This window comes from Haliotis rubra, unplaced genomic scaffold (assembly GCF_003918875.1).
Source record: "Haliotis rubra isolate DU_JTF1 unplaced genomic scaffold, ASM391887v1 Scf346, whole genome shotgun sequence".
Lineage (NCBI taxonomy): Eukaryota > Metazoa > Mollusca > Gastropoda > Lepetellida > Haliotidae > Haliotis > Haliotis rubra.
This window is the reverse complement of record NW_025767020.1, coordinates 983,663-1,008,699: the sequence shown is the minus strand read 5'-3', so window position 1 is coordinate 1,008,699 and position 25,037 is coordinate 983,663. Positions and strand designations below refer to the sequence as shown.

The 25,037-nt window shown below is 40.7% G+C and overlaps 1 protein-coding gene across 1 annotated transcript in view; it reads left to right on the top strand.

The window, feature by feature from the left end:
* LOC124284844 (E3 ubiquitin-protein ligase MIB2-like) overlaps positions 1 to 24,778 on the top strand; it is a 36,426-nt gene extending 11,648 nt beyond the window's left edge. The window contains exons 3-19 of the mRNA XM_046720964.1: positions 631 to 802; positions 3,278 to 3,384; positions 5,687 to 5,884; positions 7,870 to 8,009; positions 9,275 to 9,379; positions 10,112 to 10,216; positions 11,983 to 12,160; positions 12,327 to 12,478; positions 12,807 to 12,955; positions 15,168 to 15,324; positions 16,063 to 16,217; positions 17,060 to 17,189; positions 19,745 to 19,847; positions 20,462 to 20,559; positions 21,504 to 21,686; positions 23,768 to 24,000; positions 24,524 to 24,778. Of these exons, the coding sequence (XP_046576920.1) occupies positions 631 to 802; positions 3,278 to 3,384; positions 5,687 to 5,884; positions 7,870 to 8,009; positions 9,275 to 9,379; positions 10,112 to 10,216; positions 11,983 to 12,160; positions 12,327 to 12,478; positions 12,807 to 12,955; positions 15,168 to 15,324; positions 16,063 to 16,217; positions 17,060 to 17,189; positions 19,745 to 19,847; positions 20,462 to 20,559; positions 21,504 to 21,614 (2,060 nt within the window). The 3' untranslated portion in view covers positions 21,615 to 21,686; positions 23,768 to 24,000; positions 24,524 to 24,778. The remainder of the gene's footprint in view (positions 1 to 630; positions 803 to 3,277; positions 3,385 to 5,686; positions 5,885 to 7,869; positions 8,010 to 9,274; positions 9,380 to 10,111; positions 10,217 to 11,982; positions 12,161 to 12,326; positions 12,479 to 12,806; positions 12,956 to 15,167; positions 15,325 to 16,062; positions 16,218 to 17,059; positions 17,190 to 19,744; positions 19,848 to 20,461; positions 20,560 to 21,503; positions 21,687 to 23,767; positions 24,001 to 24,523) is intronic.
* The last annotated feature ends 259 nt before the right edge of the window (positions 24,779 to 25,037 follow it).

The following is a 25,037-nucleotide window of genomic DNA, read 5'->3' as shown; positions in this document are numbered from 1 at the left end:
TGGGCGATTATCCAGAAATACAATTGATAGAACTAAAGCCAAGGAGCCCCTCATCATGCTTTCAACTATATTTCTTTATTTACAAGGGTTTGCACTCTTTTGGTTTAACACAGTAAGATATTGAGTATACACATGCAGGTGTTACCTTTGGTATGATATTGAATGTACGGTAAGACTAAAGAATATCGAATACCTACCACCATCTTTGTAGCACGCGAGTTTACTTTTGGTTACGGTTAGGGTAAGGTTTAGGGTTATTGTTTGGGTAAAGTTTAAGGTTAAGGTGACGTGACACTAAACAATATGGCTGGTAGTATGTATCCGGTATTTTGTAGGTGTACACATGCAGGTGTTGCCTATGGTATGATTTTGAGTATACACATGCAGGTATGTTATTGTTACCATGCATGGTATGGTATATTGAGTGTACACATGCAGGTGTTGCATATGGTATGTTATTGTATATACATATGCAGGTGTTGCCCACAGTATGTCTTGAGTATACACATGCAGCTTTTTCCCACGGAACATATCAGGTATACATGTACTGGTGTTCCCCATGGTATATATCGAGTATATACTGTCACTTGAATGCATGACTGTTTGTTATGTTCAGGTTTGTGTTTCCAGGGGTTCGCCACAGTGATGTATTCTGTGATGGGTGTGACACTCAGGGTATTGCTGGGATGCGGTGGACTTGTGCGCAGTGCAAGCGTTGCAACCTGTGTTCGTTGTGCTACGTCACTGACAAACACGACCTGTCACATGAGTTCCTGAGATACGACACGCCCACCTCTAAAGGGTATGTTGCTTTATTTTAAATACTGGAATGTGGATGGCATTGATAAGTTTGTTAATTGTTTAATGCCGCACTCAGCAATATTCCAGCTATATGGCAGCAGTCTGTATATAATCGAGTCTGGACCAGACAATCCAGTGATCATCGATCTACATAATTGGGATAATGTGTGAACCAAGTCAGCAAGTTTGACCTCTTGATCTGTTAGTTGTCACTTACGAGACAAGTACGACAAGTATGGGTTGCTGAAGACCAATTATAACTGGATCTTCATGGTTAGCATGGATAAGTAATTAAATGCATAAACTATTATTCTCGGAGATTCAAAGAGAGAAGAAATGATATACTGAATTTCATTTTCATATTAACTAAAGAATACATATATTATAGAAAATTAGCAAACATTGTACCTTCTCTCGCTTGTCTGAAATCAAAATTGAATTACAATTACGAATTACATAAATTTAATACCTACTCTCACTGCAAATACAACACTTTTGTTACATTTTGGTCGTCTTGCCACAATCTATTTACATAGATATTGACTGTAATTTGACTTGCTCTATATACTACAAATATGCCGACCTGTTAAACCTGTATGAAATGCTGTACCCAGATAAAAAAGAAATAAAAAAGTGATAAAAAAAAGAAAGAAAAAAGTAATTTAACACGGTGAAACTATGAAGAATGACCTTCGTACCATTGTACAAAGGTAATCATAACTCCCATACCTTAATATAGACTTATGACTGGTGTATTGGCGAGCTTAATTATCCGTACATATTACTTTCCATAGATTATAGGCAGACAGACAGACAGTATTTATTCAGTAAAGAGTAGGGGTGGGTATTGCAGAGTATTTTCACATTGCCATATATTGCGATGCGAAAGCATATATTGCGATATGTATTGCAATATATTGCATGAAGTATTCTTAAACAAAAACTACTTATAACCGAGTTAATGTTTGATATATAAAGCTAAAACACAACAAAATCATTACGCTTGATTAAGCTTTAATAACAACTTTCAATCATAACAAAATAGAAATGTAAATAATATTTGGCATAAATGAAACAAGGAAATATCCAAAGATTTCCGAGTGTTACGAAGTTTTCCGAATGCAAGTCAAAATACCAGTTTTCGATCAGCATATCGCAATACGTATCGTTTTCATGTCTGAACCGGTAAATACCGATAAACCGGTTATATTGCGCAGCCCTAGTAAAGAGGCCCTTGCACATAATACCATCAAACTGACATGGTGTTTAGTGGGTGCACAAAACAACTTTGCAGCTCTATGTCCTGGAGTAAACAATTTCTGTACATGGTATAAGTAAAGGCCAACATTGTATATGACAGCATCATTCTTGCTTTGCAAAAGATTTGAAAAGAGTAATGAAAGAGTAATGAGTAAGTATTTCTTTAGTGAACTTTGTTATATATTTCGTTCTAAGTATATCATAGTACTTCATATTCATTTTCTATATAATGCTGGCGTCTGGTTTTACAAAGAAGATATATCCTTTCGTTATATTCAATTCCATTATACCTGCCACATTCAACAGCATCTAAACCTTGATATAGCAATTCTTATATGCATAGGGATATCACAACACAAATATCTTTCAACATTTAACAAAGTTTTGAACTCCTTGTAAAATATACATTTAGAAGATTCACTAATTGATGAGAACCAAGACTGTTTTAAGTTATCATCTAGCCTTAGCTTGAATAGATACACAAAATAGTCCAATTTCTTGGCTTAGCCAAGCATTATGAACCAAATCCATATTGAAACAGGATTATAGATTATATACACCCTATGAATATGATGAAGATACAGTTTAGAACTGGTCTTCAGAAGCCCATGCCTGTCGTTAGAGGCAATTGTCAGGAATCAGACATGCTGACTTGGTTGATGCATGTCTTCCCAACTGCTATGAAGATTGCTCATGATGTCAGTTGGTTGGATTGTCTGATCAGACTCGATTCTTAACAAACAGCCACCATATAGCTGGAATGGCAGTCTGTATAGAATCAGGTGACTACTACTATCACACAGCTTTAATATTGCAGATCTACAAAAATATCCACAGATTATTTCCATGGAACACAATCAGATTGCAAGATTTGGAATGAACTTGTCTCACTGTGTACAAAAAAAAATTAATAAAAATATATACTTAAATGAAAGATCCTGTTTATTCCACTAGGATATTATTATTCACTGCAATAAACACTGAATAAAAATTACTGGAGTATGATGCATACTATTACCTCCTTAAAACCTCACTCTTGCATTCATTTGCATAATATCAGCTTGGACCTATTATCTTTGGTGACATACACCTCTTAAGACTCAGTATGCAATGTCACCAGTCACTCTACCATTGAGACCATATGTAATTATTAATTAGCAATCATATGCTAATTGTTGTATATGATGTATGTTGATGAATGTGTTCCTGTGGCCAGTGTGAAGGTCAAGAAGCGTTCTGCGAGTCTGAAGATCCGGGCAATGGGGTTGTTCCCAGGGGCACAGGTAAAGCGAGGTCCGGACTGGAACAGCGCCAACCTAGATGGTATGTTGACATTTACACCTAATTATAAATAAGTACATGCACATTCTAAACATACTGTGTTCTTGTTGCTTGTTAAAAAACTAGAGATGCGAAATTGTGAAAGTGGATTTGTGTAGACACCAGTGTTTGCAATACTTTAATTTGCCAGTTGGCCATCAGGGCCTGTTGTCGCCTGCTGGCTTTAAAAACTACAGGCCCTGAATGAAATCTGCAGGCCCATTTTGTTAAAGTCAAACCAGTTAAAAAAAATAGACTATACTGTACACAGTTTCACACTGCCTATGGCGCAAAGAGAAGTTTTTGTTTGTTAAAGACTGGTGTTGACATTCTTATGCACAAAGTGCTGAAATACCAGGAAGTGAAACTGTCAGTTTTCGTAACATGATGGATCATGAATGATTCCCAGGGCTCCAGATAATTTTTCAACATCAGGAGTATGTACTCCTTATTTTGTCAATATAGGAGTGCTGGAAAACCTTAAGAGTACATTTAGAGTACTGAATGGATTTTAATGTAGTACCAGTTATCTTGTGTTTCGTTTCATATATGCACCACAACATTGCTAGTCTTGTGTAAACAGGTCAGTAAACAATAAAACAATACTTTTTCAGATAAATACGTCTGTAAATGAGTCTTAGACTGTACACCATTGTTGTAGTGCGTATCTGCTATGTTTTCTAAACTATTTCCTACCGTATCGTACATATTTTATATCCATACATATGCCGATATGGCCATTATCTGGAGCCCTGGATTCCCACATGTTACTAAAGAAAATAAATATAGGGAAAGAGATACATCAATGCATCAATACTTTTTCTAAGACGATACAATTATTGATACATTCAAAACTATCGATGTTTAGTTTTGAAAGTATTGGTTTAAATATGTTTATGTATCGTTTACATTTTGCAATTGTATCATATTTTTTTATGTTACGAGAGTTATAAATGATTATTTTTCATGCACAAAGATGGGAAATTAGAACTTTTTAATCTCTGAGAATAAAAAATGTTGATCTTTTCATGGACAATTATAAGATATGTAATATTAATGTTCAAAATGTAACTAAATTTATGCAATAATGCTGCGAAAATAGGTATCGTGATATGTATCGATTCATAAAACTTATGTATCGTGACATCCCTAGTGGATAATATTTTTTTAATATTTTTGTAGGAATGTAGGTTCATCATCAGGTGTGTCTGGTGAAGAGTCATTCATTTATTTCAGTTCTTTTTTCTTATTAAGAATATGTCTGGGCAAAAGATAGTACCAATGGCATACTTTTGATATTCCTATGAATTTTTAATGTCTGGGCTAAAATTAGTTGGCAATGGCATACCCAGGTTGAATCCCCACATGGGTACAATGATAAGCCTATCCTGGTGTCCCCTGCGGTGATATTTGGAATATTGCTAAAAGCGGCGTAAACCAAACTCAGTCATGTTATCTGGTTAATAGGTCTCCAGCATTACCCATGCTAGGTGACTAAAGGGATCGGATGGTCTGAGGCTCACTGACTTGTTTTAACACAATTGTCATCGTATCGCAATTGCATAGATCGATGCTCATGCTCTTTGTCACAGGATTGGATTGTCAATAAACAATAATCCTGTCTACCTGCAAACTCAATTATTCACAGCTGGAATATTGCAGAGGGCGACGTTTAACAACAAACAAACAAATATATATGCATGATTTAGTGGAAGACATCTGCAAGGAATACTGCTTTCAAGAAATGCAATATTGACAAACATTGCAGAATATTGATTAGTCAGCATTCATAGAGAATGCACAACATGTAGTATAGACATTACATCTTACATAGACCATTGACTGCCTCCATATAGCTGGAATATTGCTGTGTGTGGCGTAAAACTCAACTCACTCACTCACTCACATAAACCATTAATCATAACACCATTAATCCTGTCACAGAGAACACAACATGCAGTAAAGACTTTGCAAGATGTCACATAGACAATTAATACTGTGGTAGAAGACCAACATACAATATAGACAATCCAGTGTAACTGAGTGAATCTGTCAAGACCATTCTGCTGTGCAGATGACACATGCTGTACCTGAGCCACAATGAGTGAGTTAGTGTGTCGGGTTTTACACCACTTTTAGCAATATGTACATCATAAGTAAGTCTCTGCAATGACCTCCATCGAGTGTACATGAGCCACAATGAGTGAGTTAGTGAGTTGGGTTTTACACCACTTTTAGCAATATGTACATCATAAGTAAGTCTCTGCAATGACCTCCATTGATTGTAATACCAATTTACTGACAGGTGGGTCTGGAAAAATTGGCCAGATCATTAGCCTCTCTAACAGCGTCTCCACCCCTACAACACGCAACATGGTCAAGGTGAAGTGGTCGAATGGCGAAGTTAGTAGCCATCGAGTGGGCTATCAGGGAAAGGTGGACCTGCAGTACACAGACGAGAGCCCAGGGACCTATTACTACAAAGAGCACCTACCTTTTCTAGGTGGGTCACACTAGCCATGTCTACCTGTCACATTAGCCATCATACTCTACCTGTCACAATATCCATGTGTATCTGTCACATTAACTTTCGGTGAATTGACATTGACTATCTGGTGGATCATATCAAACTGATCCAAGTTGGTCACTTTTATCATGTCTACCTGTCACATTAGCCCTGTCAACCTGTCACTTTTACCATGTTTATCTGTCAATTTACCCTGTCTACCTGTCACTTTTATCATGTCTACCTGTCACATTAGTCCTGTCTACCTGTCACTTTTACCATGTCTACCTGTCACTTTTTTACCATTTCTATCTGTCACAATACCCTGTCTACCTGTCACTTTTATCATGTCTACCTTTCACATTAGCCCTGTCTACCTGTCACTTTCATCATGTCTACCTGTCACATTAGCCCTGTCTACCTGTCACTTTTACCATGTCTATCTGTCACATTAGCCCTGTCAACCTGTCACTTTTACATGTCTATCTCTCACATTAGCCCTGTCTACCTGTCGCTTTTACCATGTCTATCTGTCACATTAGCCCTGTCGACCTGTTGCTTTTACCATGTCTATCTGTCACATTAGCCCTGTCTACCTGTCACTTTTACCCCATCTATCTGTTACATTAGCCTGTCTACCTGTCACTTTTACCATGTCTATCTGTCACATTAGCCCTGTCTACCTGTCGCTTTTACCATGTCTACCTATCACATTAGCCCTGTCTACCTGTCTCATTAGCTCTGTCTACCTGCCACTTTTACCATGTCTACCTGTCACATTAGCCCTGCCTACCTGTCACTATTACCTTGTCTATCTGTCACATGAGCTCTGTCTACCTGTCACTTTTACCATGTCTACATGTCACATTAGCCTTGTCTACCTGTCACTTTTACCATGTCTATCTGTCACATTAGCCCTGTCTACCTGTCACTGTTACCATGTCTACCTGTCACATTAGCCTTGTCTACCTGTCACTTTTACCATGCCTATCTGTCACATTAGCTCTGTCTACCTGTCACTGTTACCATGTCTACCTGTCACATTAGCTCTGTCTACCTGTCGCTGTTACCATGTCTCTGTCACATATGCTTTGTGTACCTGTCACTGTTCCCATGTCTTTCACTTTTACCCCATCTATCTGTCATGTTAACCATGTCTACCTGTCAGTTTATCCCTATCTACCTGTCACATTAGCCCTGACTTGCCCCATACTACCCTTATGCTGGCTGGTCACATTAGCCCTGTCTGACTGTGACATTTACCTTGTCTACCTGTCAAATTAACCCTGTCTACCTGTCAAATTAAACCTGTTTACCTGTCAAATTAAACCTGTTTACCTGCCATGTTAACCCTGTTTATCTGTCAAATTAATCCTGTCTACCTGTCAAATTAAACCTGTCTACCTGCCATGTTAACCCTGTCTACCTGTCAAATTAAACCTGTTTACCTGCCATGTTAACCCTGTCTACCTGTCAAATTAAACCTGTTTACCTGCCATGTTAACCCTGTCTACCTGTCAAATTAAACCTGTTTACCTGCCATGTTAACCCTGTCTACCTGTCAAATTAAACCTGTTTACCTGCCATGTTAACCCTGTCTACCTGTCAAATTAAACCTGTTTACCTGCCATGTTAACCCTGGCTACCTGTCAAATTAAACCTGTTTACCTGCCATGTTAACCCTGTCTACCTGTCAAATTAAACCTGTTTACCTGCCATGTTAACCCTGTCTACCTGTCATATTAACCCTGTCCACATGTCACATTAGTGTCGTTAACCTTACACACTTGAGTGTGACATGAATCCAGTCGAGGTGATCATGATCTCCCATCAGCCCTGTCTCAATGGTCTCATTGGCTGTTTAAGTGGTACCAGTAACTGTCTTGATGTCCCAATTTAAAAGTCACATGAACCTCAGTTGTCATGATTTACCCATGGTCTGGTCCAATCATGCGTATCGGTGTGATTTTGACATGTTGTAGACACAGACAGTGCCCAGCAGACTCCGGTCAAGCAGCCGGAGGTTCTCCAAGTGGGAGACAAGGTGTACATACATGTTCCTGCAGCTTCCCTCAAGGCTCTACAGAGTGACCGGTCAGGCTGGACATCAGGGATGGCCAATGTAAGTGGACACCGATTGCCTGTGACCAAGCTGTTCACGATAGTTATTGCCTTGTTACCCAATGAAATGATTGTATCACCTGTAACAGTTGGGCTCGATTGTAGCACCACCATTGGCTATTGGCTACGTTCTGTCCTTTCTATGTCCCTCCTGGTGACCAATCAGATTGCATATGTCATATTACTTGCCTTTGCTTCAAGCAGCATGCCGGCTCTCAGTCAAGATGATTTTATTGATAATCCAGATCTATATTTTCATACAGTGGGTTAATTGTGAAGTGTATCTAATTACTTTAGCACCTTAAACACTTGAAAATATTTAGAAAATATCTGTTACCCAGTTGCGATTGGACTATGCATAGGTACAGCCACAACATAATTCAGAAATCCAGTGTTGCCAAGGTGGAAACTGGAAGTTTATGGTCAGATTAGCCATAGTCCAAGTAGGGTGGGAAAGGCAAAATAAAGCGCGCTGGGAACATGAAAACCCTCAAAGTCTTCATCTCCAAACTGTTCAATTTGTTATAGTAATCACAGTGATTGGAAAGGCTGTTACAAATTGGCAAGAACATGCAAAGAGCGTCCATTCTAGTGTTGGGAATTGGTTAAAATTTCATAATTGATGATTGGTTCATAACCACCGATCAATCATCGAAAATAATTGGTTAGCGTCATTTATGAAATTTGTTAATGCACAAAAAAATAAGGAAAAAAAACGTAGTTATTTTGGCAAAATTTCACATCTTTAAAGGATGACTAGTATGTTAGGAACATAAATTTCTTGAAGTCTTTAAGATAAATTCAATCATGACTTGGAAAGAGCTTGTAGTGCTTATGAAATGTAACAGACAAAAACCAACCTTGTCAAAAATATTGTTGATGAAAACAAGTGTTCCAGAATTGTTTGTGTTCGATTATGAGAAAACATGATCATTGCTTGGTTGTTTACTCACTGCGACCAATCTTTGATTATTTCAATTAATCGGATCACCACTAGTTCATTCCGAACCTTTGAGGAGTCCACATACTCAGAGCCTTTTTTAAATTAAATGATTTTCTTGCAAAGCATTGGATTGATTTCTTTATGCTCACAGCACTTTTCCAATGGAATGACAGTGGTCTGTAAATAAGCATATCTGGGTCCTACAATCCAGTGATTGACCTCATGAGCATCTTACTACACAGTTGGCATACATGCATGCCTTGTAGTGTATGGAATGATCTGGTTTAGTTTCAACTGTATCAATTGTTGGTTTTCTGCCCCAGTGTATCGGCAAGGTCGGGATCCTGAAGGGGTTTGCACCTTCCGGGGATGCTACTGTAGAGTTTGGGGGCATGCGCTTCAGATTCACCCCTGAAGCACTGAGAAAGGTAGGTTACAAATGTTTTGCATTTTTCTGTATAGTGTGAGTAACATTCATGATAATGGAATAGATAAGTCATCCATGAGTAATTTGGCTGAATGATCAGATAAGTATGCCCTACAAGTATGATCCTTGTCATATTCACAATTACATTCACAAAATCTACAGAAATTTGAACAGTGAACTATGATCTTTTCAGTAGCTTGATTTCATTTGATTAGTATCTGAGAAGAGTTGCAGTTAGAGGCATGTTGATCCTTGTAACTACAACATTTAATAGCTCTGATATTAACCGCTGACTGTTCTCCATGGCAGTGTCAAATCTGATTGTGTTTCAGACAATTTGTAAAATTTTATAGAATTCCTAACAGCAAACACTTCACTTATATGCAATTTATGTTTGTTGATTGTTCAACATTGCAACTCTACATTTTTTCAAAATTCATAAAGGTGGTTTGTAGATTGTGTTTGGTCAAGATTATTGACAGATAATGAACTGGGTTATAGATCCTGACAACTGGGACCGTTTCACAAAGCGTTCGTAGCACTACGACTGTCATAAGTCTATGTTAACGTATGGGAGATACAATCACCTTGTTAGCACTACCATCGCTTTATAAAATGGGGCCCCAGTCTTGTAGCTCCCTCTTGTGACAAACACGGGTTGAAATCACCAGGTTCTTGAAGTTCTTGAACTTAGAAATATTTGTATAATATATTTGTAATGTTGTTATCTCAGATTCCAAACTTGAAACTAGGCGATGTTGTCAAGTTGATCAGCGAGGAAGATAGGGTCAAGGCTCTACAAGATGACCATGGGGGTTGGATTTCAGACTTGAAGCAGGTCAGTAATTTGTCACAGTGACACACATTTTACCAAACTAAGACAGCTGTCTCTGTGAACCAACTACGGGCCTGCCCCACAAAGCATTTTAACGTTAAATATTTGAAATGGTGTACATGCATGTGATCAAACACAAACTTTCAAAATGGATTTGGTGTGAAAATGCATTGTCAAATGGGTTTTAGTTTGAGTTGGTGACTTTTTAGTGAAAATTTACTTACTCTGCTCGTTGAGGCAGAGAAGCCTAAAGTGATGCAGGATGCAACTTCTGGTGTAGGCAGCATGATTTTCCTTGTTTTGTAAGGTTGAGAGCTGTGTCCTATTGGGCACAGCAGAAATCTGTGATTGTGGGTTCAAATCTGGATTTGTGCTGTTTATGTTTCTTGGTTTGTCAGTACCATGCCATTGCTAGCATGCACCAACATGGCCAACATCTGAATCCGCATCACCTCAGTCTGTCCTCTCTAGGGCTGCACAATATAACCGGTTTACCGTTATTTACTGGTTCACACATGAAAACGACATGTATTGCGATACGCTGATCGAAAACCGGTATTTTTGACATGCATTCGGAAAACTTCGTAACACTCGGAAATCTTCGGATATTTCCGTTTTTCACACTGGAAGTCATGCATTTGTTGTAAAATGGCGACCCCCAGCAACGAATAATTTATTGTGGTGCCAGGAAATACAAGGACAAAGGCTTCAGTATGGCAGCATTTGGGGTTGAACCCCTGTGTTGATGTTAATTATTCTTTTCCTTGTTTCATTTGTGCCAAATATTATTTACATTTTTATTTTGTCATGATTAAATGATTTTATTAAAGCTTAATCAAGCATAGTGATTTTGTTTGTTTTTGCTTTATCAATCAAGCATTAACTCTATTATAAGTAGTTCTTTGTTAAAAAAACCTTCTTGCAGTAATAATATATTGCAATATATGCTTTCGCATTGCAATATATCGCAATTTGAAAATTCTCTGCAATACTCACCCCTAGTCCTCTCACAGTGAGCTGACACACCATGATATAACTGAAATACTGAAAACAATTCTTCAAAGGCATTTAGAAGTTGGTGTAGTAATACAAGACAAATCTTATGGATAACAACTTCTTGATTTATATTTCACAATGTTTCTGGGCTAGTTCTTGCCCTTCTTCAGGTGGATAATGGTGAAAGTGAACAGTACAGTATATATATAGATGTACAGGAAGCCAGATATGTAAACTGAGTATAATATACAAGGGAAAAAGGAGGTATAAATAAGAATGTACAAACAATGCAGTGAGATCAAAGAGCAGAATACACTGATATGTTTTTATAATAAGGGCAAGGGTGTGTTTACATAGCAGAGTGGTTAAAGCAGATTGAGTTTGAGAGTCTGTGATTTCTGGGTGATGCACCAGGCGCTGGGGAGGTAACAGAACTGAAATACTGTTCAAAGTGGCATCAATCCAAATCATTTATTTGTGGTGATCCTGGTACAACCAAAGGACATGTTCCACAATTACATATGAGAATGTATGGGGTTCTGTACAAAATGGGGTGTTGTTTTACAATATTAATAACACTGGAATTAAGTTCTTAATCAATTTTTCTTGGACCATTGAAAATATTACATACAATTGATGACATAAAATGGAGATAAAATGAAAAACAAAAAGTATAACAGCAACATCTATGGTGAGTTTATTTGATCCTGAGTTGTGAAAAACATGTTTAACAAGGGAAGCTTAACTGACTTACATAACCATCCTGCTTTCAGGTCTTGGGGAAGTGTGGAAAGATCGTGAAGGTCGATAACGACGGGGATGTTATTCTGGCATTTGGCAAGAGGACGTTCCTGTTGAACCCAGCTTGCTGTGTACCTGCTCCAGGGGAGAAAGTTTTTGAACTGGTGGAATCTGCGTCCTCTCCCAGATCTTCAGGGTCAGGAGTCACTGGTAGGGGAGGCTACTCTTGTCAGTTGGCCTCCAATAAATAATTTTGATCGAATGAAATGAAAAAATACTTGGATCTATTATTGTCTGTTTTCCCAGACTGATGTTTTTATCATGGAAATACATTATAACATGACCTTGACCTTTAAGCTAAATGTTTGTCTTGTAGACACACATGCCGATCTCTTGAAGCTGATGGCAGCAATGATGATGAAAGATGTTAGGGAACATTTGGCAGCAGACCCAGATCTCCTGTATCAGGCAATTGGGAAAGGAGACGTTGGAATGGTCAGGTCAATTGTCAGCAAGGCTCCCAAAATGGTAAGATGCTAGGGACATATTGACCAATATCATTAAAGACACTTATGTCACTCATGTATGATCGCCATGGTCACCTTGGTGTAAAGACCCACCTCAACATGTGCTGCTTGGCCGAAGTGTGTATGTTTTGATCATTCATTCTGATGAAAATTCCCTCGTTTTGCCCCAATTAGAAGGCTGAATTTCATAAAATGATTTACATACTTGACATTTTTAAAATTAATGGTTTTTGAAAAATATTGTGAGCTTACTTATGAAAAAGTAGTTGATATGTTATTAAAAAATCTCCAATGCTAGTTGAATCATAACATCTGAAATCCACTTTCAGCTTAACGTCAAACACAAGGGTGTGACCCCACTAATTCTGGCCGCCCATGATGGTCAGTTTGAGGTTGTGAAGGTGCTGCTGGAGCTGGGAGCGGACACTAGCTCAACAGATGGGAAGGGACATACTGCCCTGCATGCTGCTCTCATTGGGTAGGTGGGATTCTGTAGGGGTGAGGGTGGGGACCAGCTCTACAGATGGGAAGGGACATACTGCCCTGCATGCTGCTCTCATTGGGTAGGTGGGGATTGTGTAGGGGTGAGGGTCGGGGACAAGCCCTACAGATGGGAAGGGACATACTGCCCTGCATGCTGCTCTCATTGGGTAGGTGGGGATTGTGCAGGGGTGAGGGTGGGGACCAGCCCTACAGATGGGAAGGGACATACTGCCCTGCATGCTGCTCTCATTGGGTAGGTGGGGATTGTGCAGGGGTGAGGGTAGGAGGACCAGCCCAACAGATGGGAAGGGACATACTGCCCTGCATGCTGCTCTCATTGGGTAGGTGGGGATTGTGTAGGGGTGAGGGTGGAGGACCAGGCCTACAGATGGGAAGGGATACATACTGCCCTGCATGCTGCTCTCATAGGGTAGGTGGGATTCTATAGGGATGAGGGTGGGGACCAGCCCTACAGATGGGAAGGGACATACTGCCCTGCATGCTGCTCTCATTGGGTAGGTGGGATTCTATAGGGGTGAGGGTGGGGGACCAGCCCAACAGATGGGAAGGGACATACTGCCCTGCATGCTGCTCTCATTGGGTGAGGGTGGGGACCAGCCCTACAGATGGGAAGGGACATACTGCCCTGCATGCTGCTCTCATTGGGTAGGTGGGATTCTATAGGGGTGAGGGTGGGGGACCAGCCCAACAGATGGGAAGGGACATACTGCCCTGCATGCTGCTCTCATTGGGTAGGTGGGGATTCTGTAGGGGTGAGGGTTGGGGACCAGCCCAACAGATGGGAAGGGACATACTGCCCTGCATGCTGCTCTGATTGGGTATGTGGGATTGTGTAGGGGTGAGGGTGGGGGACCAGCCCTACAGATGGGAAGGGATACATACTGCCCTGCATGTTGCTCTCATTAGGTAGGTGGGGATTGTGTAGGGGTGTGGATGGGGGACCAGCCCTACAGATGGGAAGGGATACATACTGTCCTGCATGCTACTCTCATTGGTTAGGTGGGGATTCTGTAGGGGTGAGGCTAGGGGATCAGCCCTACAGATGGGAAGGGACATACTGCCCTGCATGCTGCTCTCATTGGGTAGGTGGGGATTGTGTAGGGGGGTGAGGGTGGGGACCAGGCCTACAGATGGGAAGGGATACATACTGCCCTGCATGCTGCTCTCATTGGGTAGGTGGGATTCTATAGGGTGTGGGGTGGGGACCAGCCCTCCAGATGGGAAGGGATACATACTGCCCTGCATGTTGCTCTCATTAGGTAGGTGGGGATTGTGTAGGGGGTGTGGATGGGGACCAGCCCTACAGATGGGAAGGGATACATACTGTCCTGCATGCTACTCTCATTGGTTAGGTGGGGATTCTGTAGGGGTGAGGCTAGGGATCAGCCCTACAGATGGGAAGGACATACTGCCCTGCATGCTGCTCTCATTGGGTAGGTGGGGATTGTGTAGGGTGTGAGGGTGGGGACCAGGCCCTACAGATGGGAAGGGACATAATGCCCTGCATGCTGCTCTCATAGGGTAGGTGGGGATTGTGTTGGGGTGGGGTGGGTGGGGTTTGTGTGTGTGTTGGGGATGGGGAGGAGGGAAGAGTACTTTCTAGCTAATACAAAACACAATATGTTTTATTCAGGACAATTCATTGCAGGGAATAGATATTTCTGTTTTTTGAGTATGAAGGAAAAGTCAGTGTTTGTGAGTCAGTGAGAAGGGTTAAATCTTCTGTTTGAAAAGGATGAGGTCAATCTCGGCCAAATTCTCCAGGCTGTTTGGTTTTGAAGTCCTGATGCAATATTTCATTTGTCGTCACAAGACACGTATGGTCCCATTGTCCAAATTTTATGTGCAGTGTTTCATTTGAATTCAAAATTTGCCCTGGAATATTACACATAATGTGTCTTAACCATAGCCTGCTACTGAGTATATTATAGCATACTCAGAACAACCTACATTCATGATCACTTTGGGGCAGTGGGGTGGCCCCATCACGCTGAAGACCCGGGTTCTATTCCCAATATTGGTACAATATGTGAAGCAAATTTCTGGTGTCCTCGCTGTGTTATTGCTGGAATATTGCTAAAAATTGGTGAAATAATTAAACTCACTCACTCATGATCACTTACTTCCGTAATGGAATGCCATTGGGTGAGGCATTTACCTTGACTCTCCCTCTCTTGATCATTCAGAAAGAAGGAGAAAACAGCCCAGCTGCTGTTGGAGAAAGGGGCCAGTGTACAGGTGTGTAACCATCAGAACAGGACAGCCCTTCACTTCGCCGCCTTTGCAAACCTTCCGCATGTCATGATGGAGCTCATCAAGAAGGGATGCAACGTCAACGCAAAGGTAAGACTGTCAGGTGACCAAACCAACTTTCCACACAAGACTTGACAATAAGGTATTACTCAGTTTACTGGTTCTTGCTGATTCAAGCACTTGAAGATCCAGATCTTCTGCAACCCATGCTTGTCATAAAAGGGAACTAATGGGATTGGGTGGTCAGGCTCGCTGACTTGATTGACACATGTCATTGCATCCCATTTGCGAAGATTGATGCTAAGAATGTTGATCACTTGATTGTCTGGTCCAGACTTGATTATTTACAGACTGCTGCCATATAGCTGGAATATTGCTGAGTGCGGTGTTAAACATCAAACAAAGCAAATAAAATGCTGATTCAAAACACGAATTTGATTTGTGTATAACTTAGAAAGTGAAGTGTCTTCATGTTTTTAAAATATAACATTTTTGTGTAAACATGTTAAAAGGAGTGAGTGTGATTTTATGCCTCTTTTAGCAATAGTCTATTTGCATAATGGCAGATGAGACCAAGAATTGACTTCACATATTGTAATCATTATGGGATTGGAACTGTTACTTTGGTAAATTTTTTTGCATTAGACAACCATCAGCATATTTTTTTTTTGTTTTTTTTGTTTTGTTTTTTTTTTGGTTGAAATCATACAGTTGACTCTGATATTTTCAGAGGTTTATTGATGTTTTCTTCCACACAGTCAACTTCTGCAAAATATGTTTCAACTTCAACTTCATTTTTAAACTTAATTAACTTACCGTATATTTCAGGATGTAGTTGGTGACACAGCCCTCCATGATGCCATTCAGAAGGGGAACAGGGAGGCTGTTGACCTTCTGATGAGAGCTGCCAAGATTGACCTCCGCATTCCCAACAAGAAAGGGTTCAATCCACTGCAGTTTGCTGCCTTCACCGGAAACACCAGGTGAATTGTGTACTTGTGAAAGATCATTTGAACAAAAAGAACAATTGCTTGCATTTTACCAACCAGGATTTCCAGTATTGATAACTCAATGCAAAATTTAGACCATGGGATAACATTGGAGTTTTTCAGTGCGGTGTTGGACAACAATGAAACAAACAAAACATCACAGTCATGTAAGTCTTACACAGGTTCAAATAGACATGTGTGCCTCTCTCTGTATTTGGTAATGTGACAGTCAGGTAAATGAGAATTGATGATTGCCCAGTGTGAGGTAATCAGTCATATGAACAATGATGTCACTTAATGCTGGAATGAACCCGTGAAGATCCGGGTTAGAATTGATCTTCAGTAACCCATACTTGTCGTAAAAGGTGACTAACGGGATCGGGTGGTCAGGCTCACTGACTTGGTTGGCACATATGGTCGTATCCCATTTGCATTGGTCGATGCTCATGCTATTGATCACTGGATTTTCTGGCCAGGCTCGATTATATACAGATCTATGCCATATAGCTGGAATATTGCTGAGTGCAGCTTAAAAACTAAACTCACTCACTAATGTTGACATGAGCCTCAGAACTGAAAACTGTGTGTTTGTCAGTAATTCTGATTTTCAGCCATTTTGCTTTACAACTGTGCCATGATTTAAACAGTATGATTCAATCAATACCAGTCAAATAACAGGGTAAGCCTTGTTTTACCACTCCAAGAATAACCCTTTCAAATGTGTGTGCACAAACATCTGCAGTCGACAAGCAAAGGGATGTAACTCTTCGACATGCAACTACAAAGAGACCCTATTTCTGGTCCAAGTCGCCATAAACTATATCACTCTGTTTCAGCGCCACACAGGCCATTTTGAAGAGAGACGCGGGCGTTGTGAATCTTCAGAAGGGTGAGGACAATTTTGCCGCCCTGCATATTGCTACCATCAATGACCATGTGGAATGTGCCAGACTTCTTATTGACCTGGTAAGCTTTTGAAGACTGGCCATTCATTTTATTGATTTGGTAGGCTTTTGAAGATTGACCAGACTTCTCATTGACATGGTAGGCTTTTGAAGATTGACCAGACTTCTCATTGACATGGTAGGCTTTTGAAGATTGACCAGACTTCTCATTGACATGGTATGCTTTTAAAGATTGACCAGACTTCATTGACATGGTAAGCTTTTGAAGATTGGCCATTCATTTTATTGATTTGGTAGGCTTTTGAAGATTGACCAGACTTCTCATTGACATGGTATGCTTTTTGAAGAATGACTAGACACTATTGACATGGTAAGCTTTTGAAGATTGACTAATCTCATTGATATGGTAAGCTTTTGAAGATTGACCAGATTTCATTGATATGGTAGGTTTGAAGAATGACCAGATTTCATTGACATGATTGGTTTTTGAAGAAAGACCAGATTTCATTGACATGGTAAGCTTTTGAAGATTGACCAGATTATGGTAGGCTTTTGAAGATTGACCAGATTTTATTGATTTGGTTGGCATTTGAAAATTGACCATACATTTTATAGAAATAGTAGACCAGAAAAGACTTACTTGTTTTTGACATAGTAAGCTTTTGCAAACTGACCCTAATGTTGATATGATTGGCTTTTGATAATACTGACCTACACATTTCATTGATTTGGTTAGCATTTGAAGATTGGCAAGACATGTAATTGATGTGGTAGACTGTTTGAAGACTGACATGGTGCTTGGAATTAGAAACTGACCAGATACTGTTACTGAGATGGAAGGCTTTGGAACATTGATCATGTTTTTTATTGACATCTAAGGCTTTGACCTTGCCATGGTAGGCTAATATTGTGTAATGGTAGAGTTATTTTTTTAGTAGAAATTAGGCTTGTTTTAGGGTGGGGACTTGTTAGGCATAGGCTGGGCTAAAAATAACACACCAGGCTTAGCCTTCAGTGGGCTGGTCCATTAGCTCTTGAGGGGTAAGGACCCGCTAGGCAAGTGCCTAGTATGCTTCTTCCCCATTGTTATGCAATGGGATGTGCCAGTGCATGTGCATCTCATGAGCAGAGGGATCAGTCCACTGAACTTTTCTTTTGTAGGCATTTATTGGGTATTTTTCAGAGCATGGATTTTATTGGGTAAGAGTTATAGGTTAGGGGTATAAAAGGGCAGATTATTTTTTCCTCTGCACTCTGGGGTCTTACAGAGGCAAGTAAGGTGTGAAATTCCCTATTGTTTCTGTAAACTAGGCAAACAGTGTTTTAAGTTTCTTAAGTTTTGGTTAGATAATGTTAGGTTGTTAATTTTTGTTGTATTTTGCAGGGAACATTATTTTGGGGAATTAAGTTGGGATAAGGGGCAATAGTATAGGTATATTTAATAGGGTTTTCACTTTTCACAGGATCTTTGGAGGCATTATTATTTTTGTTGTTTATTTAACTTAGTTTATTGTTGATTTTATGACATATATTAGTTGAGTTGGAAATAAATTTATTTGGTTTGCAAAATCTTGTGTTTGGTTGTCATTATGACTTTAAACCCCTGAATCCTGCGGACCTGAGGACCGGAAACAGCATCCTCCTGTTACAATTGATTGACCAGCTTGTTACTGACATGGAAAACATTAGTTATAGTTAGTTGATCTATAACTAACATGATGGCTTTTGTGATGTCCCACATGTAAGGCAACTGACATTTAAAAGACTTTCGGGCCAACATTACTGGACTTTCACTCAGCCGAGTGTGTACATATTAATGTTCCTGAAATGTATGTGATGATATGTCCTGTGTGTGTGGATGAGTATGCACATAGTGTCATGTGTATAGAGTGGTGCGTGTACATGCTAGCATTGCTACTACACCAGGCTGTGTTGGAGCTCACTGTAGCTCGAGTTATCAATCTCATTGGGACCTTAAGGCCATAGCTGCTAGATTCACTGGATGACTGACTCCATAGACACCTTGCCCTTGTGCTTGCTATGAGCGTTTCTGGCAGTAGTGAGACTTAGGATTAGTATGCAGTGTGCACTTTCTGGTTTTTGGAATATTCAACACCGTGCCACCCCTCAGGATCCGCCTTATGTAGGTCTCGATATAACATGAATATGATCATAGTGGTGATAAACTCACCTGACTCACTGTAACCAGGGCCCGGTTGTATCAAACTTTAATGAAGCATTAACGTGCCATTAAACGTTCATTAAGTAAATTGTGTCATTAAAATCTGTTGTACTAAGGTTTTAGTGACGTCATGTTGTCCTTAGCGCGTCATTAACATAATGAAGGTTCTGGGGTATCATTAGAGCGTCATTAACTTCAGAAAAGTTCATGTTGAATTGAGGGATATATTTAGGGGAATCCCCAAATTTAATGAAAATATTTACATTAGGACGTCATTAGATAATGATACGCTAATAAGTGTTTGATACAACCATTTTTAATAATGCCATTAACTAATGATGCATTAAGGATTTAATGTATCATTAAGTTTAATGTTGACATTAGTTAATGAAGCAATGATACATCCGGATCCAGTACACACTTTGTGTTGATAGGGGAAGGCCAAGGTGAATATCCAGGGTGCTAATGGATCCACAGCCCTCCACCTGGCATGTCATGAGGCTCTATACAGGACAGCAGAGTTGCTCTTGGAGAAAGGTACTACCATTGCACAGTGCTTCAGGTTGTGGTGTCATTGATCACAGAACATGGTATCCCCTTTATTACCTCAACTCTTTGTTACAAAAAGTACACTTACACATAACTGGACACTCGAAATGCATTCCGGTTGATTTTGATGTCTCAGACAAATGTAAACTGTAAACCCCATTTTAACGAAGTTTATTGAACTTCCCCTTGAGTAACCTGTGATTCATATCAAAATGTGCATATTGTACTTGTCTCTATGGTGATTGGGGTGGGGGGGTAGTCTAGTGGTTAAAGCGTTCGCTCATCACTCCAAAGACACGGGTGGGAGTGGAATCTCCATCTGGGTACAATGTGTGAAACCCATTTCTGGTGTCCCATGCCGTCATATTGCTGGAAGCAGAGTAAAACCAAACTCTCTCACTCCCTCTATGGTGATTCCGTGTCAGAATATCTGCGTTTGTTGTTCAGTAGTGATATGTCAGGCCGTGACTTGCTTGATTGCTTGTCATCGAGATGATGGTATATCTTACTTGATTATAGTCATCACTGCCTGTGTCATAAATCAACATTAAATCATCCATTTGACTGATTCCTGCATACCGACCATGTTTATGTTGATGCAGGTGCTGACCCCAATTTGAAGGATGTGAGTGGCAACACAGCTTTACACATCACCTTGGGTGCAGACAAATCTACAGGAGGCGGTACAGAACATCGTCTGGTTAGAATATGTTATAGTTTCAACACACTAGCCATACATTTTACTGAAGCGCTATGCATGCACTTCAGGCTTGTTTCTGTGCAAAGGTGGAATTCTCTGATCCATAATGTGATCATATCACTACTACTATAGTGGGTCCATGTTAAAGGGTAGGAGTAATGATTGTTGTAGCTATTTGACTACTTTGTGAATCGGGTTCTCAATCTAGCGCATGGTCATAACATTAAGGGGGTGGTGGGGTAGCCTAGTGGTTAAAGCGATCGCTCGTCACGCCAAGATCCAGGTTCAATACCCCACATGAGTACAATGTTTGAAGCCCATTTCTGGTGTCCCCTGCCGTGTTATTGCTGGAATATTGCTAAAAGTGGCGTAAAACCATACTCGCTCACTCACTCATAACATTAAACATATTATAGAGGCTTTGAATCTTTATTCCATCTAAGAATGACAGTCCAATAATCAGATTTCTTAGCTTGAAATTTATTCACAAATATGGTAATGATTATTGATTCAGACATGAATAAGATTCTTGTTATTACAGTTTACCAAACATATTTGATATGTTGTACATGCACATGCCACCAACAAAACACTTCTCGAACAATAGGTTTTTTTTGATCATTTGTGTAGGTTACCCCCTGAATGAACAATGGGTGAACACAAGCATCACACCTATCGAGCAATACTAACAATGAACCTTATTACTGTGAAATAACTCTTATATGTAGAGATTTTGGGTCTGGCATGGTCCTAGGTCCATCATGCTGTTTGATTTGGTTGACTTCATTGTACTGGACCCATATGGAATGGGACAGTGATCATTCGAGATGCCCCTGTTTTGCCTGATGTAGACCTGACCTGGTACAACCAGAGTATTACTGACAGGGGCGTAATACAGCAAGTTGATACTTGCATATCAAAGCCCAAATCATCCCGTGTTTCAGTTGGCTGCACTACTTGGACTGACGGCTCGTAGGGACGGCGAGACGCTTGCGATGAAGCCTGGCTTGTCTGCTGCTGCAGAAGAACGCCATCGTAGATGCAAAGAACAATAGGGGCGCCACACCACTCGAGGTTGCCAAGAGTCCCACAGTTCGTCAGGCAGTGCAGCTGTTTATCAGACAAAAGTGATTATAAACTTATGTTAAGTATTTTTGGGTTTGAATCAGATTAACCCAAAACATTATCCTAGTCTGTTCACCATTTACCTGTGCTCATTGGTATGGGAATGAGAAAGGAAAAGGTCCGGTCCCTGTTCCAGGTGATTTTCTCCCTGTTGGGGTTCTGGGGAAGAATAGGTCCCTGCACCCCATGCTTGTGTCTCTAGTAGGGTTCTGGGGGAGGAATAGGTCCCTGCAGCCCATGCTTGTGTCTCTAGTAGGGTTCTGGGGGAGGAATATGTCCCTGCACCCCATGCTTGTGTCTGCATTAGTGTTCTGGGGAAAAATAGGTCCCTGCACCTCATGCTTGTGTCTCCATTAGTGTTCTGGGGAAGAATAGGTCCCTGCACCCCATGCTTGTATCTCTAGTAGTGTTCTGGGGAAAAATAGGTCCCTGCACCTCATGCTTGTGTCTCCATTAGTGTTCTGGGGAAGAATAGGTCCCTGCACCCCATGCGTGTGTCTCCATTAGTGTTCTTGGAAAGAATAGGTTCCTGTACCCCAAGCTTGTGTCTCCATTAGTGTTCTGGGGATGAATAGGTCCCTGCACCTCATGCTTGTGTCTCCATTAGTGTTCTGGGGAAGAATAGGTCCCTGCACCCCATGCTTGTGTCTCTAGTAGTGTTCTGGGGAAAAATAGGTCCCTGCACCTCATGCTTGTGTCTCCATTAGTGTTCTGGGGAAGAATAGGTCCCTGCACCCCATGCGTGTGTCTCCATTAGTGTTCTTGGAAAGAATAGGTTCCTGTACCCCAAGCTTGTGTCTCCATTAGTGTTCTGGGGAAGAATGGGTCCCTGTAACCCACACTTGTGTCTCAATTAGTATTCTGGGGAAGAATAGGACCCTGCACCCCATGCTTGTGTCTTCAGTAGGGTTCAGGGGAAGAATAGGTCCCTGCACCCCATCCTTGTGCCTCCAGTAGTGTTCTGGGGAAGAATAGGTCCCTGCACACATCCTTGTGTCTCCAGTAGTGTTCTGGGGAAGAATAGGACCCTGCACCTCACACTTGTGTCTTCAGTAGGGTTCAGGGGAAGAATAGGTCCTTGCACCTCACACTTGTGCCTCCAGTAGTGTTCTGGGGAAGAATAGGTCCCTGTACCCCACACTTGTGTCTTCAGTAGTGTTCTGGGGAAGAATAGGACCCTGCACCTCACACTTGTGCCTCCAGTAGTGTTCTGAGGAAGAATAGGACCCTGCACCCCATCCTTGTGTCTTCAGTAGGGTTCAGGGGAAGAATAGGTCCTTGCACCTCACACTTGTGCCTCCAGTAGTGTTCTGGGGAAGAATAGGTCCCTGTACCCCACACTTGTGTCTGCATTAGGTTTCCGGAAAAGATTAGGTCCCAGTGTTCCCAATGTCTGTGTCCCTTTAAGGTTTCTCGGGAAGAATAGGTCTCCTCACCCCACACTTGTGTCCCTGAACTTCACGCTTGTGTCCACATTTTGGTTCTGGTGATGATAAGGTCTGCATTAGGGTTCTGGAAAGTATTAGGTCCCAGTACCCCACAATTGTCTCTGTATTTTCATTCTGGAAAAGAATAAGTCACTGTACCCCAGGCTTGTGTCCCCATTAAGGTTCTGGGAAATGATAGGTCCCCATGCCCCATGCTTACCTCCCTGTTTGGGTTCTTGGGAAGAAGAGGTCCCTGTACCACAAGCATGTCTCACAGGGGCTTTTCAGGGCAAAAAAGGATCCCTCATGGCACATACAGTTCTTCGTGAGAACTGATGGGAGAATAGGTTCCCAGTATACCAGTTGTATTAGGTGATAAAAAACATCAAATTATCAGATTATTGGATACAACTAATAGCTCAACATATCCTGACAACATGGATAATTTCTGTCAACCACTAGTTTGTCTGGTCTACCCTGGATGACATACCCGGAGTACTCTAAAAATTCACACACTCAGTATGATCAATACAAGAGACTGGCTTGATTATTTGTGCTCTTGCTCTAAAAAGATAAAGGAAACTTTGGGAAAATTTATATGACTATGTTGGTACACACTGAAACTAATTTATACCATTGGTTGTACCATCTTCCAGTCAGGGTTCTATCCAGCGTTCCACCCCCTCCAGCCAACAAGGGCTTGGGGCAAGGTTCCGGATGGGCAGTACATTGTTTGATATGCATCTCCCATGTGCCAAGTGCATGGACAAGATGGCGGACATAACCCTGATGCCATGCGGCCACAAGGTCCTGTGTCGACAGTGTTGCCTGATCACCGAGATATGTCCTCTCTGTGACACCCACATTGAACGCAGACTTGCCAAAAGAGGTAAGACAGTCTCAGTTGTCATGGCAGTGTCACCAAGCAACAATATGAATGTCAACAACTGTGTCTGATCTTAGTCATGGTTCCACTGTGAGAGCCAATTATATTTTAATTGTCGGACATATTTGTTTCAATTTAACCAGCCAGTTTCAGAAAAGAATTCAAATGATTGGGGGAATTTTATCTGTGGATACTGTCAGAAACCATTATGACTGTAAATTTAAGAAACATATTTGATACATTGCACTGTATGAACAATCTTCAATTTCTACAAGACCCATATGTAATACAAAACGTGCCATAGGTTTGCTTGCTGTATATACTTAATGAACAGTCTTGTATAAATTCAGTATAACCTGCACTTGAATCATTACTGCATATTTCAAATAACAAGGTCAACCAATAACACAGTGCCAAATAAGGTAAAACATTATTAGGTCCCACATTTCCATTTCCACAATTTAACCCAAAAAATATCCATAAATGGTTTAAAAACGTTGTTCTCACTCAGGTTTTGCCATTTCAGAGCAAGCTGACCTTGACCCACCCTGCAAAGTTCAGTGAAACACCTTGGATTGACGAGGATGGAGTTGATCATCTAATCAGACTTTTGATAAGATACAGATGAAGCAAGACTCTTTTTGTTACCTTCCATAATTGGAGTTACATATTTCCCTGGGGTGGCATATCGGATTTATCATCAGGTGTAGAAATTTGCTTGTTTGGCATTTAGCCATCTCCCTATGTGGATATTAGCATGTAATAAAGCCTCCTTTACCCAGTCTTTGTATAGTTTAGGAGGATGTTCATGGCACCCAAATATGCCATCAGCACTCACCACATGATATTTGTTGTTAGAATTTGGGGAATTTTAGTGTTAGTGTTTTAATGTATTTGTATTGCAAAGTTGTGTGTCTAACAACTGCTTATATCTTGGTTTTACTGATTATGTGTTATCATAGATATTACTTTAAAACATGTTTTGATTTAGTGATAACCTTTTTTAAGCTCAGCATAATGTAATATGCATTGGCCTTCTT